The sequence below is a fragment of the Armigeres subalbatus genome, chromosome 3, assembly GCF_024139115.2.
Source record: "Armigeres subalbatus isolate Guangzhou_Male chromosome 3, GZ_Asu_2, whole genome shotgun sequence".
NCBI classification, from domain to species: Eukaryota; Metazoa; Arthropoda; class Insecta; order Diptera; family Culicidae; genus Armigeres; species Armigeres subalbatus.
The window spans coordinates 116471736-116489839 of record NC_085141.1 but is presented as its reverse complement, the minus strand read 5'-3'; the positions used below and the strand labels follow the sequence as shown (position 1 = coordinate 116489839).

The 18104-nt window shown below is 40.7% G+C and overlaps 1 protein-coding gene across 8 annotated transcripts in view; it reads right to left on the bottom strand.

Annotated features, from left to right (window-relative positions):
* Positions 1-1189: 1189 nt before the first annotated feature.
* LOC134220602 (putative epidermal cell surface receptor) overlaps positions 1190-18104 on the bottom strand; it is a 160050-nt gene continuing 143135 nt past the window's right edge. For 5 of the 8 annotated variants that reach the window (XM_062699699.1, XM_062699700.1, XM_062699702.1 and 2 more), the window contains exons 4-10: positions 16875-17082; positions 14880-15719; positions 14003-14716; positions 2343-3222; positions 2107-2282; positions 1816-2037; positions 1190-1749 (exon numbers count right to left, since the gene is read on the bottom strand). In XM_062699699.1, coding sequence (XP_062555683.1) covers positions 1742-1749; positions 1816-2037; positions 2107-2282; positions 2343-3222; positions 14003-14716; positions 14880-15719; positions 16875-17082 — 3048 coding nt within the window. In that variant the 3' untranslated portion in view covers positions 1190-1741. The remainder of the gene's footprint in view (positions 1750-1815; positions 2038-2106; positions 2283-2342; positions 3223-14002; positions 14717-14879; positions 15720-16874; positions 17083-18104) is intronic. The other 3 variants (XM_062699704.1, XM_062699705.1, XM_062699706.1) reach the window with 3 other exon arrangements.

Sequence of the window (18104 nt, the reverse complement as noted above, 5' to 3'; positions counted from 1 at the left end):
AGGTCATGAGTTCTCTTGACATTGACTGAATGTAAGTCACTGTTTGGTCGCTTTTTCTGCAAATGAAAGTCACTATTTGTTTTTTTTTCGTCAACGTTGGTTACTAAAGTCACTATTTCGAGCAGCATTGATCGCTACCAGCCCTGCATTGGCAATGTTTGAAGAGATTTGTTTGTTATTTAAAGGGAACTTAATCAAAATGTCTAGAATTCGAGCGGCACATTGAAGCAAAACCGTTGATTGGGTTCGCAGATGTTGACTAGGCATCAGATACCATGGATAGGAAGTCAGTATATGAATACATATTCAAGGTTTTCGAGTTCAGAAGAAATATGTGGCCATTGATTCTGCGGCATATCTGAAGGAATATGGACCGCTAGAGTTTTTGAGGATTTAAAAATAACACAAACACAAGAAGCCTCCGTCATATTTGAAGATAACCAGGCTTGCATAGGAATGTCCCAAATCATCACATCAAGCATAATTTTCTGCGAAACCATACTGCAAGTGGGCGTTTGAAAATCGAGCTTTAGTCAAACTTTTTTTTTACATACTGTAAGTAAAGATTTGTGATTTTCTGTCAGTTTTCTCTCAATAAAATTGGCTTTTGCTTTTGCACTGTGCATAACATTTGATTATCGTACCCTAGGAGCGTTGTTCCCTCGAATACCGGAATAAACAATAATTGTCCCGAAGGTAATTTGTGTTCTGCAAAGATTGACCAATGGACTTCGTTTAGTCAGAAGGTTACGCGCTTCATGCGTCATGCATCGTTTGCGAGTTGTACCACTTTACCTTTGCCAACTGACAAAAAAACATACAAATCTTTGTCGTTCAATCAGTCCTCGATCTTGCTCTGCTGATTTCTTGAACGGTTTGTTAGGCGGAGCAGTTGATTGCTGGCTCCATTCGACGTGTTGGGGCTGCCATATTAGCTGTTGCCCCCAGAGAAAAGAATTTCATAATCAATCGCTCGGATGGCAGTACAGACGTTGGCGCTGTTTGAGCCGCACCTCCTTGATTACCAGACGTTATCTTGGATTTCGGATATTGAAAAAAATAAAGTGAAGTACCTATATTTACGCGGGCTTCTAATGTTTGCTCGTGGTATTTATGTACTTAAAAAATGCAAGTTAAATGAGAAGCCCGGTTGAAATTTAGGTACTACACAATACTAACACTCATCAACTCATTTAAAATAGTACATCTCATATTTACATAAAAAGGTCCTAGCGTTCGTACAAGTACGTTTACCTACATCAAAAAAGGTCTTAGTTAAGAATAAATATGTACAGTCTTGGCCTAAGATCGGATCTAACCTTATACACTGGGTTCGAAAGTAATTATATATAAAAAGTATAAAACACATTCATATCATTCACACATCGCATTCGTTCGAAGGTGGCTCGAACTGTTGTATTCGCTCTCTACAAGGAATGGTCACTGGGAATTCAACGTGTTGGTCTGCTTCGCTATAATACGAGGTTCGGTGCTTTGGATTATTCAACTATGTAACAGACTGTGAAAGTGGTGATGTCTTCTTGGGACGGAGATTCGTTCGACCTATGCACTGCACACGTGGGATTTCTTTACTAGCTTCGAGCTTATGTACAATTAAAAGCAGTTCGTTTAGTTTGAAGCATTAATATACAAAGTGGGTGCCTGTCGATGGCAGTCGCGGTTAGATAAACAGAATAAAACCGTTTTATCGCTTGTGCAGTTGTAGGTTCTAGCGTTATTTTCACAGATCTGGAAGAAAAGTAACAGTGATGTGTACAATGGTGGCTAAACGTTGAGAAACATTCTAATTCTTACTCATGGTTTCTTGCTGGATTTCGACCTTGTAGCTAGGATTATCGTAGGACACTTCGTTCTTTCGAGGAGGTGTGATTGTGGCACTTTGCACTCGCCGTCTGGTGAGGATGAGCAGCAATATTAAAGTTGACATTACCGCTAAAGCAGCTATCACAGCTACTACCACTAGCGGTCCATAGTAGTCCCCTGGATTGTGTTCGACACCGGCCACCGATAGTTTGCCTGAAAATAATTGGTTCGGAATATGATTATACTCCATATTTACGATATTATATGCTCTCATGCAATTACCTGTCTTACCAGGTATCGCTGGACCACCAGGTTTTGTAATGAAGTTTACCACATTACTCTTTTTAATGCTTCCGTTCGTGAGGTACATCTCCAGCCACAGCCTGTATCTTGTGCCTGGCTTAAGGTCCATAATAAGAGTTCCTGTCGTTGAGTCTCGCTTCGCCACTTTGAACACACTAAATGTAGAAGTATAGTTGGTTATGGATTATTGTTCAAGAATTTCACCGACATCTTACCTTGAATCCTCCTTGCCACTATCGCTTTGATAGATAGCGCGATAGATGTTTATGTATTTATCTTCTGGGTAAGGAACGCCGGACCAGCTCACTTCGACGCTACTCGCCTTGACTTTGCTAACATTCACCACCACTTCAAATCCGTACATGTCGACCCGTTGGGCAGTGGTAAATTGAAGCATTTCTCCGGCTCGGACTTCCTCACCGTGTCCGGGGAATGGAATAAAGAATATGCCAACTTCGTATCTAGTTTGGGGCTTCAAATTTTCCAATGTATATTCGCTTAGTGCCCGATGAATGAGCGGAGTAGCGTCGTAAACCATCCCGTCGATCTCCTTGTAGCGAAGCTGAATACCATCAACGTAATCGAGTTCTTCATCGTCCAACTTGCGCCACGTAATCTTCGCCCATGTAGCGTTCACATCGTTCGTCTGCAGCACCGGGTCTTGAATGATCTCCTTGAGGAAATTGGTTGGTTGTCCCAGGTGGGGATAGTGCAGGTCGGTGTTGATTAATGTGGGTGGAGTGATGACCCGGTCGGACGGAGTTCGAACGTTGTAGATTTGACTAGATGGTTGTGAGTTGACATCTCGCAAGACTAGAGTGATCTTCACTCGATATTCAGTGTTCGGTTCCAGACCGGGCAGTTCAAATTCGAGCTGTGACGTGGCGATCAGATCATCTGGAGGGGCAAACACTTGCGACTGCCACGTGGAGCTGTCGTTGTTTCGCGTGCGAGTGTAGCGCAGTTCGACACGTCCATGCAGACCGACGTACACCTGGGGAACGATGAAAATGACGCGCACTGTGTTCGGATCGACGGCGTCCAACGCGAGAACCTTGAGATCCGCTTGAAGAGATGGGAAGCCAAGACCAGGTCCTGTCGAAATAGGTTAGTTATCTATTAGGGTTATTCGCTATAAATGGTATTCAGAATCAGACAGTTTGTAAAGAATATAAACCGGCTACAAAAAATGATGGATTCTCTATGTGACTGTTAAATGTGACAGTAAAAGTGGATGCTGAGGTGTAAGAGAAAAACAGTTCGTTGTTGCCTTGTTGGAGTGAAATAATAGCTCTTCGGTACAACTTTATGTTTTACGAAGAAGGCTAACATTAAAAAGAAAAAGTGCTTCCCGGGAAAATTACCACTACACTGAGGATACTGGACGTAAGACCATCATAAGAGTCTCTTTTGAAATTTCGCTACAAGAAAATATTATGTTCATACGACAATCTAATGAAATATTCGTTTAAAAAGTTCGTTTAAAAAAAGTGCAACCCGGTTTCGAATCATGAACGTCGTGATTAGGTGGAGTGTGATCACACCATACGCCCACCGACGATTCAAAGAATCGTATTGTTGGATATCCATTGAAAAGATAGATTTGACCGAAATACGATCTCACGATTTTCATAGTTCAATTCTTATGAAACATTCTCATAAGTTTGGTCGTATGCAAATCTTACGACCAGTATCCTCAGAGGTGCGTCTTTTTGTCTCTTTCCATGAAGTTCATCATCAGTGTTGGTAAAATTATTCTCATATGAACTTCAAGGTTTTGAGGTTTTCCCAAATTTGTATCATATCACACCACATTATTCTACAAAATTATGTAAAGAATACATGGTGGGCTACGGGGTAAGATCTACCTTGATAACATTGCCAGCTACAGGCAATTGCCTGCATCATGGTCATTTTTCAAATCACGTCGAGTAAAGTACTAGACACTGAAGACGACCTTACTGTTGAGGTCCAAATACGTATCTGTCAAGGTACAATCAAGTGGAGGAATTAAATTGGAAGGTACAAATTCTTCTTATGACAAGCTCAAAGCAATGTTTTTTTCGGAACCATTCGGGGTCCCAAACAATTGTGCAGAATTTGGGCCCGATTGGTTGCTTCATCGCTTTCCGTATCGCTTTTGAATTTTGCATGGAAAAACGAAAAAATTGCATTTTTACTCCTAGACAGGGATTGAATCCGAAAGAGAATGAGAAAATCTCTCACTTATCATCTATGTATACCTACTCCTACTGTATACATATACGATATGTAGCAAACCGCGAGTGACTTTTTTTCGCAAGCTGTCTTGATAAAGAACTGATTCTGGAGGCTATTCCTCATGATAAATTTCGTTTATAAAGCTCCAAACGCGGGGAGCACTTGTGATGCATTTCAACTTGTTCTACACAGCTGTGAGGTCCAAAACACAAAATGAGCGAGAACAAAGCGAAAATAGTCACTTCTCTGTGAGGGCAGCCTTTCCGATTCTGTTTTTTCCGCACTTGTATACAAGTTTGATAAATTTGTTATCACGGAACGATTTTTGTCTTTCTTTTATCGTTGTTCGTTATCTATTGAGAGCGATTTTTGCAAACCCTGCTCCTAGATGTTTCAGACCATCGTAAACCAAGTGGCACTAAAGTATACCCCAAAGAATGCCGAAGAACTTTGCTGAAGAAGTTAAGTTGCTGGAACGTCAACAAAAAAGTTAAAACGCTTCGAAGTTTGATTGTTCAAACTAGAGGCCTTGATATCAAGGCCTGCAACGTACCTTCTTCGGCAAAGTCTTTCGGCATTCTTCAGACAATATATGTACTATACATATTGAGTGACGTAATTGGCGATAAATTGAAGCCGATAGAAGCAAAAATGTAAAAAAGTACGTTTTCCCATACTAACCTTCATATAAATATCAAACGCGATGCGAAAAGCGGGGACGCAACCAATTGAGCCCATCTTTTAGCACAGCGGTTCTCAACCAGGGGTACATGTACCCCCGGGAGCACTTTCGTTGGCCCCAGGGGGTACCTCGAACAAAAATGCGTAATGGCGGATGTATTTACAATTCCAATAAAAACTTGTCAGGCTTCGCTCATATGAATAAAAACCAGCGATTAATCGATTTAGCGTAGTGTGATTTTTCATGTTCCCCTGTGAGGAAGTACACTGACCCCACATATGTGGCTCACTTTGTAACAATAATTAGTCACTCCAATTTGCATGTTGGTTAAATGGAAATGACTCATATTAGTGTGCGACCCATGATTGTGGGGTCAGTGTATTCTCACACAACATTTTTATCCGGATAGAAAGGCGGGTGATAAATTTCTTGAGCGTGATTAATTAGATTCCACAAATTTTCCTCCTCGTAGCCTCTCCAGAGTTTTACAATGTGATTCGAACCCAACACAATTCTAAAACGTTCAGAGCCCCCACTATAACCACGCCACCACATAAATTGATTGAAAGCGAAGAGAAAACTGCTGTATTGAACCTTCTGCCTATCGTGGCGCATGGTCAGATTCAATCTGTTTTGAGACGCAATGTAAGCAGCATTTGCTCTTCGCGAAACATGAGAAGAAGGATAACTATTTTTCGCACCATCGCTTGTTCCGGAGTTTATCGCACTGTAATTTATCCGAATAAAAAGGGGTGCTTGGTGGCCTTGTGTCACTGCTTCTGCCTCATAAGCAGGAGATTAAGGGTTTGATCCCTGGCCCTTTCCAATTTCCTATTAGATAATTTTCGTTAATCATATAACTCAATCTCTTTGCAAATCAAATTCTCATTGCTAGCAAGTATGATTCTAAATATAGAATTGTTATAAAAAGCTGCCTGTTACTTAGTAGCAGTAAATAAAATGTAAAAATAGATTGGTATTCATTTGTACCCGCATACGAATGCTATATACGGTCGCTATGCTCGTGCAGGCCTCATACAAGTAAGAATGTGTGAGGTTGATGTGCGGGTAGCGATGGTGTGGTAGACGTGTGCGTGGTATTAGAATCCAATAGCATTCAAATTCTAATTGTAAAAAATGAATCCCATTAGAATTCACTTTAATACTTTCTCATTACTCTAGTACTTCTAATTCTCATTCATATATTCCTATCCCATAGATCGCATCACTTACCAAAGTGAATCCAGATAATATATCCCTTCATACTAACACAATATCCTATCCTAAGACTATCGTGGATATGCAGAGGTATACTCGGTCTCTAGTAGCAACGAGAGATGAACTAATAATCCTTCCTTCCCTTGATGACCGTAAGGACGTGGCCGGCGCCGTAAAAACCCAAGCTCCATTCAATTGGTTCCCTGTGCAATTTCGCAATTTCTAATCAATCACGGAGTAGCAACTACGAATTGTACGGTTATCCTGCTCATGCTCTCTGCTCATGTAATTTATCCGGATAAAATGGATGTTGGAGAGATCTGTTGTCACGTGGCGTGAGTGAGTGAGAAATCCGAACCCTGAAACTTATTGATAAAGTTTTAAAATTTCTTATTCCAGAATATATGCATAGCGATCAGTAAATCAAAGACTTTTGAATCCTTTCCATCCTAGGCAGTACAGTGTATGAAGGGCTGTGGGGCAAAAGATCAAAAGGACAAAACGTCCAATGGACAAATAAAAAAAAAACTTCAATGTAATCTACCTAATCGAGACAAAATATTGAATAATATGATTCCGAACTAAAATTAATAATCTAAAGGGTTCGGAAGCCTGCAGTTGAAAGACACGAAGGCCTTTTTTTTTCGAAAAGCTCAATAGCTTCGTTGCAAGAAGCTGGCAGGCCTCCTTTCGAGACGCTTCTTCTGAAGCAGCTCGTAAATCTTATTTCTAGAATCTCGGAAGCCTCCTGCCAATAGGCTTGGAAACCTCCTGCTCGGAAGCCCCGTTTCAAGAGGCTCGGAAGCCTCATTTCAAGTCGCTTGGATGCATCCGTGCAAGAAATTCGAATACCGCATTTCAAGAATTCTTCGGGATTTTGCTTTCAGGAGGCTGGGAAGCCTCTGTATTAAGAGGCTCGGAAGACTTTTTTCAAAAAGCTCGGAAATCCCCTTCCAAGCCTTTTTTCAAGAGGAACGCAAGCTTCATTTTAAGAGGCTGGGAAGCCTCTATTCAAGAGGTTTGGAATTTTTCAAGAGGCCTCGTTTCAAGATGCTGAGAAGCGTCCCTTCAAGATGCTCGGAAGCATCTCTTTAGATGCTCGGAAGCATCCTTTCAAGAGGCTTTGAAGCCTCCTTTCAAGAGGCTCGGAAGTCTCCTTTCCAAGGATGTTATCGATCCTTTAGTAATTTGCGTTCGATCATTTAGTAGTTTGTCAATAACTCATTCCAAAAAGTGAATTTCAAAATGTGTTGTATGATGGACTTCTAGTGCGAAGGTTTTTCTATAACTCTGCCAAATGGTTCGTTGTTTGAATTCCACTAGTAACGGAGTTACAGCTATAGTTTCAGTAACTTAGACTAAATGATAACAAAATTCCAATCATTTAGTTGAAGTTACTGCAATTAGCGTTATAACTCCGTCATCCTTTGAATTCTAACAATGAACCATTACGCAGGGTTGTAGAAAAACCTTCGCTCTAGAAGTCCACCATACAACACATTTTTAAATTCTGCTTCTGAAATGAGTTATTGACAAACTACTAAATGATCGAACGCAAAATACTAAATGATCGATAACATCCTTGCTCCTTTCAAGAGGCAAGAGGCAGCCTCCTTTCAAGAGGCTCGAGGAAGCCTCCTTTCAAGAGGCTCGGAAGCCTCCTTTCAAGAGGCTCGGAAGCCTCCTTTCAAGAGGCTCGGAAGCCTCCTTTCAAGAGGCTCGGAGACCTCCTTTCAAGAGGCTCGGAAGCCTCCTTTCAAGAGGCTCGGAAGCCTCCTTTCAAGAGGCTCGGAAGCCTCCTTTCAAGAGGCTCGGAAGCCTCCTTTCAAGAGGCTCGGAAGCCTCCTTTCAAGAGGCTCGGAAGCCTCCTTTCAAGAGGCTCGGAAGCCTCCTTTCAAGAGGCTCGGAAGCCTCCTTTCAAGCGGCTCGGAAGCCTTCTTACAAGAGGCTCGGAAGCCTCTTTTTTAGAGGCTTGGAAGTCTTTTTTTTTTAAACACGCGGATGCCACCTATCAAGAAGCGTAGGGGAGACTGGGTAGACTTGATCCCCTTTTCTGATTTCCGATGTATCACAGCCAAAAATAAATAAACATACGCGATTTTCACACAGACTCTCTAAGAAATATAGTATTTAACTTTACTGATGTATGACAGTCCTTAAATTATTGTTGTTATTGATACACAATCGATTTTTTAGAGTGCTGTCAAAAATCTACTTTTAAAATATTCGGGGGAAATTGATCCCTCTCCAAGAACTTGCTATGATAAAATTAGAAGGTGCCCTCAGATTTTCTAAATATTTTTCCTTCAAAATACGCTCAATTTTCGAATTGCTGTATACGCACAGCTAGCTATGAACTATTTTTGTTATTGAATTCGGCAGCACATGCAATTTTAAAATTTGGGGAGACTTGATATCTACGCAATAAATAAATTTTCCTGCCAACCCTTTATCAAATCTGTCAAATCTACAAAAAATTAGAAGGCTGAGAACAGATTTATATTTTTTTGAATTTTTTCTCCAATTTTTTGTATGGGTGACTAATGGGGGATCAAATGTCCCCATATTGAGGCAATAACTTCAAATCCAAATATCCTGAAACTTTGATGGAATGTTGACATTTTCATCAGTGCAAATCATTAAGCGCATTTATGGCTTTGTGCTGTGAAAAAAACGAAAGCATTTGGTCATTGTTATGAAAAGTTGTTCAAATTTTGCGTGGCCAATAAAATTTTTTTTTTGAAGGTCAAAGCATACAAACCGCCCTGCAGAATAACTAAGGTTGTCAATCCAAAAAATAACTAACCACATAAAGGTCATTTGCCTAGAGAATCTATACTAAAAAATACGCTAGAACAAAACTAATTTAGTTCTCGATAAAACAGGGGGTGATCAAGTCTCCCCGGGGATCAAGTCTACCCACCTTCCCCTACTTTAAAGATGCTCAGAATCCTCCTTTTAAGTGGCTCAAAAACCGCTTTCAAGAGGCTCTGAAGCCTCCCTTCAAGAGGCTCGGAAGTCACCTTTCAAGTGACCCGGAAGCCTCCCTTCAAGAGTTGGAGAAAGGAGAATTCCTTTGAGGCACGGAAGCCTCCTCCCAAGAGGCTCGTAAGCTTCTTGTAAAGAGACTTGTGAGCCTCCCCAGAAGCCCCCTTTTAAGAGGCTCAACTGTAGCTTGGAAGCCTCCCTTCAAGAGGATCGGAAGCCTCTTATCGAGAGGCTTTGAAGCCCCCTTTCAAGGGCTCGAATGCCGCTTCTTCAAGAGGCTCGGAAGCTTCTCTTGAAGAGGCTCGGAATTCTTCTTTCAAGAGGCTTGGAAGTATAGTTTCAAAAAGCTTAGTTGCCTCCTTTTAAGTGACACGAACCGCCTTTCAAGAGGCTCTGAAGCCTCCCTTCAAGAGGCTCGGAAGCATCCAACAGTAAAAAAAAAGTCCTGTAGGAAGTAAATATACTTTGAATTGGAATTTTCCACGGAATAATGCAAATTTCAGCCAACTTCATGGAAAGCCATATATCCCGTTAGTTTTCCTGTCCGTTTTGCATATATCATATCTGCGCTTATTATCATTTACAGCAAAAAAAACTAGGGTGTACCTCAACTAATACAAAAATTCGATGGGGTACCTCTCAAGAAAAAGGTTGAGAACCGCTGAAAAATTCACCCGATGTTCGTTCAAAATAGGGCCAATCTAAAAAAACAGCACTTTTTCGATTTTAAAAATAGTTAGAGGCTTAAAAAAATATGGATTCTTTGGGAAAGTTGACCTTAAATAAGCCAAAGAATCGACTGAGACAATAAAACGAGATACAATGTTTGACGAGAAAGGTCAATTGCCAGTACGATGATCCGTTTGCAGTGAAATCAAAGTGATCTTGTAAAAGCTTCTAAAACCCCCTACAATTCCAATTTGTAAGGCATTCAACGAAGATCCATCTTTTCATAAAAGCTAAAATGCACTATTTTAATCAAATCCTTATGCTGTCGGTTCCTTTCCATAAATTTCTTCCGTACTCCAGGTTTGATCTTTACTCCAGATGCTCAATCACTTTTTATCAAACATAAATAATTAAAAGATTATTAGACACAAACTTTTTGCTGAATAGAATACTAATGACTTATGGCCCGTTTACATATGAGCTAGTTCTAGTGGACAATGCACTATCCGACAATACTAGCACGAAATTAGCATAATGTAAACGCTTATTAGCGAGGACAATTCCCGTTTACATTGTGCTAATATCGCACTAGTAATGTCGGATAGTGCATTGTCCGCTAGAACTAGCTCATATGTAAACGGGTCAAGAATTGTCGTTCAGATTCTCTGTTTAATGCTAATGGCCCGTTTACATATGAGCTAGTTCTAGCGGACAATGCACTATCCGACAAAACTAGCGCGATATTAGCACAATGTAAACAGGAATTGTCATCTGCTAATAGTGTTTACATTATGCTAATTTCGCGCTAGTATTGTCGGACAGTGGATTGTCCACTAGAACTAGCGTATATGTAAACGGGCCATAAGTGCGAGAACATTCTGGGCTTGACTAAAACCTTAAAGCACAATGTAAACAGGAGTTATCCTTGCTAATAAGCGTTTACATTATATTAATTTCGTGCTAGTATTGTCGGATAGTGCATTGTCCGCTAAAACTAGCTCATATGTAAACGGGCCATAAAGGTTTTGGACGAGAAGTTGATTTTATTTTTTTTTTTAGGTTTTATTTTATTGAAGATAGTTGATATCCAAGTCAGTTTGATGAGTTGAGCCCGTTGTAAATATTTGTAATTGTAATAAAGACTACAAATACAAAACTGGTTGAAAACGACATAGACCACTTTTTGGACGTTTTTGTAGATATTTTGCTAATATTGTTTGATATTGTTTAATAATAGTTCGCAGCAGTCATCGAGCAAGTAAGTGCAGTGCGTGTTTTAGTCGTCGGGAAAGTAATAAAATATCTATCTTGTGTTCGGTGGCTTATGCGCATGTATTGCGTTTTGCTTCACGCACTTTGGAGAGCAATTGTACACTGAGGAAAAAGCACATATGACCGTCATAAGTTTTGCTTTTGAAATGGGGACATAAGAAATAGTTATGATGTTCATAAGAGCGTCTTATGATTTGCAACCGCAATGAGAAGTATATTATTTTCATAATAAATCGCAATGTGATTCATAAGATGCACTTATGAATCAGCATTGGGAATGGAACTCTCGCTTCATTCCTTACAGTTTTTGCACTGCAAGTGCCCCAGGGTATTGAGTTTTGCCAAAAACTATTGATCTGTATCGAAGAAATCTAAATATTCGATGCCAATTTGTTCAAAAACAGTTTTTCGTTGTTTTCTCGAAATTGTATAAAATGGATATATGCAGTTTCTCAAACAAATGATTCAAGTGCAGTGTTTGATTTAGTCGTCGGAAAAGTAATAAAATATCTATCTTGTGTTCGGTGGCTCAAAACAATAGTTTGCAGTAGCCATCGAGCAAGTAAGTGCAGTGCGTGTTTTAGTGACGGGAAATGTCATTTCGATGGGCCCAAAGGGCCCCATATTTTTTTTTCTAATAGGTCATTTCTCTAAATCCGACATTGGCGACGTGAGAGCCGAATTAGTGTCAAATGACATTAATGTCATGACATTCCGTGACATTTCGCTCTGATGGCTTAGACTTTGTATTTAGAACAATGATCTGTTCGACAAAGTTCTAGGATCTTTTAAGCATTAAATGTTAATAAAAAAATCCGAATTGTTAATGACTTCTGGAAAAAGTTATTAGCAAATTTGTAATTGCATTCCCACGACATTTTTTTGACATTTCCCGTCACTAGTCGGGAAATTAATAAAATATCTATCTTGTGTTCGATGGCTCATGCGCATGTATTGCGTTGTGCTCCGGTCGAAACAAGGTATACTCGGTCTCTAGTAGCAACAAGAGTCGACTTAACAATCCTCCCTTCCTATATAACCGTAAGGACGTGACCGGCGCCGGTAATGACTTTAAATATTTGAGCTCCCGAAACTTGTACATTGAGAATGGGTAGCTAATCCCAAGCCCCATTTATTGTGTTCTCTGTACAATTTTGCAAGCTCAGTTAATCATGGAGTAGCAACTACGAATTTTGCGGTTATAATGCTCATATTTTGCTGATATTGTTTAATTCAAATATGGATGACGAGCTCGGTGGTCTAGTGACTACCGCTTCTGCCTTGTAAGCAGGAGGTCATGGGTTCAATTCCAGGCTCGTCCCTTTCCTACTTTGTATTTCTATCTTAGTTCTTTCGGTGTTTCACGTTATACCAAAACGATTCCTACTGTTATAACCTTCCACGCAATCCCAAAACCTCCCGTGGCACCTATGAGAGGTCGTAGAGTTCTCTGCACCTTTCTTAAGTAGGTGTCCAACAAACCATCCTTTCCCTTCCTCAGCATTCGCAAGGACGTGGCCAGGACAGATCTCGACTATTGGAGAGTGCATTGCTTCCATCTAAGAGTTAGTGATTAGTCCCAAATCAATATCTGTGGTAACGGATGAAAGTGATGCTACTCTCATACAATAGTCTTGGCTTGTACCACCTACGAATTTGTGCGAACTGCTAAATGCTAATGCTAATGCTAATATTGTTTAATTCAAATATGGATTATTTTGAAATGCTTACCAAAAACTTCAAATCTATATTTTTCTGTACTTGGCAGGGTTTGCAGAAATCGCTCTCAATGGATAACGAACAACGATAAAAGAGAGGCAAAAACCTCTTCGAATCATAACAAGCCATAAAAACAAAATTATCGCACTTGTATAATACAAGTTGAAAAAAAACTGATTCGGATAGGCGAGCCCCACCGATGGGGTTTGATAAAACGCTTTGTTCTCGCTCATTTCATGTTGGGGGCAATATTTTTTTCGCACAGGTGTGTAAAACAAGTTGAAATGCATCATCAGAACCGTAGCCCTGGGCTTATAAAAAGAAATTTATCATGCCCCCGAATCAGCTCATTATCGTAACAGCTACCGAAAAACGTCTCTCACGGTATGCTACCTATCGAGATATGATAAGTGAGAGATTTTCTCTTTCTCCTTTGGACTCAAACCCTTGGTACTGGTACTTGGTTTTGACGGACATTTTTGCCTTTCTCGTACAACAAAGTTGTACCGAAAAGCTATCATTTCAACAAGCTGCATTCGAAATTAGGGAAAGTCTTGTTGATCTTGATAACCATTGCGTTCAAAAGTTATAAAGAAAATGGTGAATCAAACCGAAAAGGTTGGTGTCTTGGCTAAATGCGAGAAAGGCAGTACCACTACTAGGAGGTTCAATTTGGGTTTTACTTTATAATAACGGTCTGTCGGGGCACCATGGTCAAGTAGGTCACCATGTATTCATCTTGTATACCATGTGGAATACTAGATTTTTTTCCGAAGTTTGTGTGGAAATTAGTGTGAGAAAACATGCGTTCTTGCATTTCTGATCTTCATCGCAAACCAAGTAACTTACTGTGGTAAAACATAACCTAGCGCATGCCGTAAAACTTTTCTGACGAAGTCACGATGCTAGAATGTCCCCCAAAAAAGGCCCCTTTTAGATAAGTATCGTGGTTTTACAACATTATGTACCATTTATATATAACCCCAATTCCGACATACGTGTAATGAAATGAAAGTTTTGGACATACAGCAGCACAAAGAATGCTAGCAACAGAGATGCTGGATGAACAAAAGAAGTTAGAGAGTAAGTGTGCAAAATGCAGTGAACCTGTGGGTGGCGATGGTGGTGACTGAGGTCTTTGGTGCGGTACGAGTCCAATGTCTAACGGCTCACCGTACTGGTTGTAGTTGATGCCGTTACCGGAGTTTGCGGCCGGGTGCTGGAAGGGAATGTTCTGACCATGCAGGACGGGACCGGGATTGGGATCTTGGGCGTGAATTTGCTGCAGTAGCTGCTCGATGCGAATGTTCGGCGGAACGTTCTGCGGATTTCCACCGAGTGCGTTGAGGAGCTGTTTGTCCAGGGGATGATGCGGCAGCTGACCGCCCGGTGGCAGCGGAACCGAATCCGGCGGGCCGTTCACGTGGATGTACGGATTGTAGTCGTTGTAGCCAGGCTTGATTTCCGGACCGTAGTAACCAGGTGGGCCCGGCCGTTGAACGCCGAGTGTTGCCGGTTTCTGGTTGTCGCCGTACTGGCCGTAATCACCTGGCCCAGAAGTCTCACCGCCAGGGTATATATTGTTGAAATGATCCTTCTTAGAATCCTCCTTAGGATGTTTCTTATGGGGTTTCTCCTGGGGGACCTTAGGTGGCCTCCCATCAACTGTTGGGTAGAACGGCACGTTCGGGTGGATATCTTTAGGAGTTTCCGATTCTTTCTCTGGTTTTGCCTTCTCTCCTTTCTCGATTTTCGGCGGCTTTGTCGGAAGAAACTGATTGATTGTATCGGGCATAAGCAGAGGTTTAAGCACATCGTTTCCTGAAAGGTATTATTAGAGAGGGATGTTTGATCATGACACGATGCGATTTGGTGCTAAAGAGGTGGTAGATGTGCTTATTGTGAGTTATGAATACAGAAGAAGTGGAAAAGACACATTTGGAGGAGGACGATATTAGCACGAATTGCATGCGTTCATACGTACCAGTAATTGATGGCTCTCCGTTAGAGCACGTCCAATGCTTGCAGCAATCGTCATCCGGAAGTGGAGCTAATCTCGCCATCCGAGGACTACACGGTAGGTTTGATGGAGGGGTTGCTGGAACCGGAGGACAAGCAGGTCTGCACTCGACTTTGCCAGATTCACAATAACAATGTTGATCGCATCCAGTAAGATTACTTGGAATCTCCGACCAGTTATCGAAGTTACGACCCTTGAACACACATGTCCCATTGTCAACGCACCTCATACGTTCTGGGCAGCATCGAGGAGCTATCGCTCGAAACGTAGCTGGTTCAGGTTCCCATCGGAGGCAGTGCGGGTCTAGAACATCCAAACCAAAATGGGAAGGGCACTCAATCTTGGCGCAGTGCACACCAGCGTCCGTACAGAGACACAACGAGTTACATTCGTCATGAAATTGCTGTTTTTTGGTATACATCTTTCCTTTGTATTCGCACTGGTCGATTTCTCCGCTGAAGTCATGACCGGCAGTTGTTGACGGAGCAGGAGCAGCCGTTGAAGAGGCCATCATCATCATGGCACTACTCTGTTCATGATCGTCGAGAATAACATCGCAGAACTCGCGGTTGCAGCATGCATCATTAGGATCCGGAACGGTCACGCAATGTTCTGAACGAGTTTCGTTCATCGGTGGACAACGCGGTGCACAATCCAATTCGCCATCGCTGTTGCAAGTACAGATCTTATCGCAACCCATTTCTACTTTGGCGTTCACATCGTACGATTGGTTTCGATAGATGCAGCTGGTAACTATCGCTGTTGACGTGGTTGGTATCTTATCCGTTGATTCATCAGTGTGATCTGCAAAGAAGCAATTTCACCGAATTAGATCTATTTCCTCAACTGAAGTCTTACTCAATGAGTACGATTCAATTGTGCAACAATTATTCAAATCTGGTAGTTTGAACCGTTTTCGATTTTCATCCGACTAAGCATAACTTCATGCACGTGAAACGGTGCCATAATATCATCAATCTATTTTCAGATCGAACCAATTTTTAGTTTTTGCCCATCGGTCACTACTGCGCCGCGAATGAGAGGCTTCCACAAAAGAAGGAAAATACATTTACAATTCCAATACGCCAATTTGTACGCGGCTTGCGAAGGCTTATGGTTTGGGTTGTATTTCTGTTTTCCGTTGGGATTCGTCTTGTTTCGTAAAACAGAGGCATGCAATTGTAACTATTAGATAAACAATCGATCATAAATCTATTTGATCAAGCTGAACGTTAGTACACGTGGATAAATTGTGGATTGTGAAATGATTTGTTGAGTAAACGTGTGACTTGCATTAGTAAAACATAATAATAACAAAACGCATCTTATTTATTGATTTCTTCTAAAGCACATGATGGCGGGTATTGTATTTTATCTTAGAATGTTACCGTCAGAAAAAAATAGGAAGCTTTTCTCATATTGAATAATTAGGCTAGATATTGAGTAATAAGACTTTGCTTAATAACTCATGTTTAAATGACAATACAATGTACCATGATCAGTATGTAGATCACGTAGAAATTATTGTGTTGCGATGCGGATGCCTACCATGGTCACATTTCCTGCTTCAGGCAAATCCTGATCCTAAAGATAACCTCTATAATATCCAACTCCTTGGTAGTCATGAGGGTGTCGCTTCTGTCGGTGGCCCTTCTTAAGTAAGTACACTCAGGTTTTGTTAATTTTATCGTAGACTGAAATTAGCCTTTTTGATTTCTGATGGCATTCAAGATATGGAGTTCAAAAGAAAAACATGTATATCACTAGTGTCGAATATACGAATTACATGAGTTGCAATCGATGATCATTATTATCATTTTTTGTACACGTGCAAAATGCAGAAATTTTAATGAACACTCGGATGTCCTCATAAACAATCTAGGACTTCGAAAATTACAGCTGGGTCGTTTATAAAGTAGGTAATATGTCACGCAAATAATGAAATTTCTAAAATCTTACCCGCTCGACCATCGGTAAGTCGCTCTGATGGGCACACCAAAGTGGCACAGCAGTCATCGGTTTTGGAGGGACTCTCGTAGCATCCGGCCTCCAGCAGTGCTTTCCCCCGTTTGATGAAGGGCCTCGCACAACGGGGCTCGCAGCGCCATTTACCATCTTCCTCGCAGGTACATCGTTCGTCACATTCCTTATCGATGGTTTGGTTTGTCTGTGAAGAGAACAAATGGTGACTTAGAAATAATATTCAAGCTCTTTTAGTGGAATGTCTTCAACTGCCATAAAACGAGTTTAGTACCTACTTTCCTTTTAATTCAACGACGTTTTATAATCTTAGCAGATATGTATTTTGACAACAACTATGAGCCCCACTTCAGCGTCTCGTACTTAAGTCGACTCGAGTCAAGTCAAGTACGAGACACTGAAGACAGCCTCACAGTTGAGGTCGAAATACGTATCTGCAAATATTACAAAACGTGGTATAATTAAACGGAAAGTAGGTACTAAACTCGTTTTTTGACAGTTGAAATGGTGACTGTTTTAAGGATCAAATGTTTCTTAGTAATAGTCTTCTTTATCTTATTTTCCTTCTCCTTATTACAACTTAGTTAGAGCCTTCTTGATCACTTAGATGTTACGATGCACATATTATCAAAAGGTTTCAGTTTCTATGTAAGATTCCAGAAAAAGATAATCGTTTCTATTAATGTTAGGGCAATAGGAAGATCACATCAAAGCACCACAACTAAACCCAAAATGCCTGAAATTCACATCTCAACCGATATAATGATATACAACTATAAAACATGATAAACAGTACTTCAATAACCTTAGTTATGAAAACTGTGCATAATACGCAGCTTCCTAAAACTCAATCCTCATGTTAAATAAATTATCATCATCAATCATCAATGTCCACGCATGAAATGCCAACAGATTATGCAAAGTAAATGATGCACAAGCAAACTGGTTTTATTTTATGAATGTGAGGATTTCAATTTCAAATAGTGATAATGTCAACGGGATGTGATGTTAGCCTAGAATGTAACGTTGGCTCATCACGCAAATCAATCAATAATCCCGCGATAATACATCGTTTTGTAGAGAGATATTTATAACTGCTTCTTTAAAAAAGTATTTGAAGCATATTTTAGATACATAACGCTATATTCATGCACTTCTTCAACTGATAAACACAATAAGTCACTTAAGCAGGCAGGCTCTGCAAAGGTT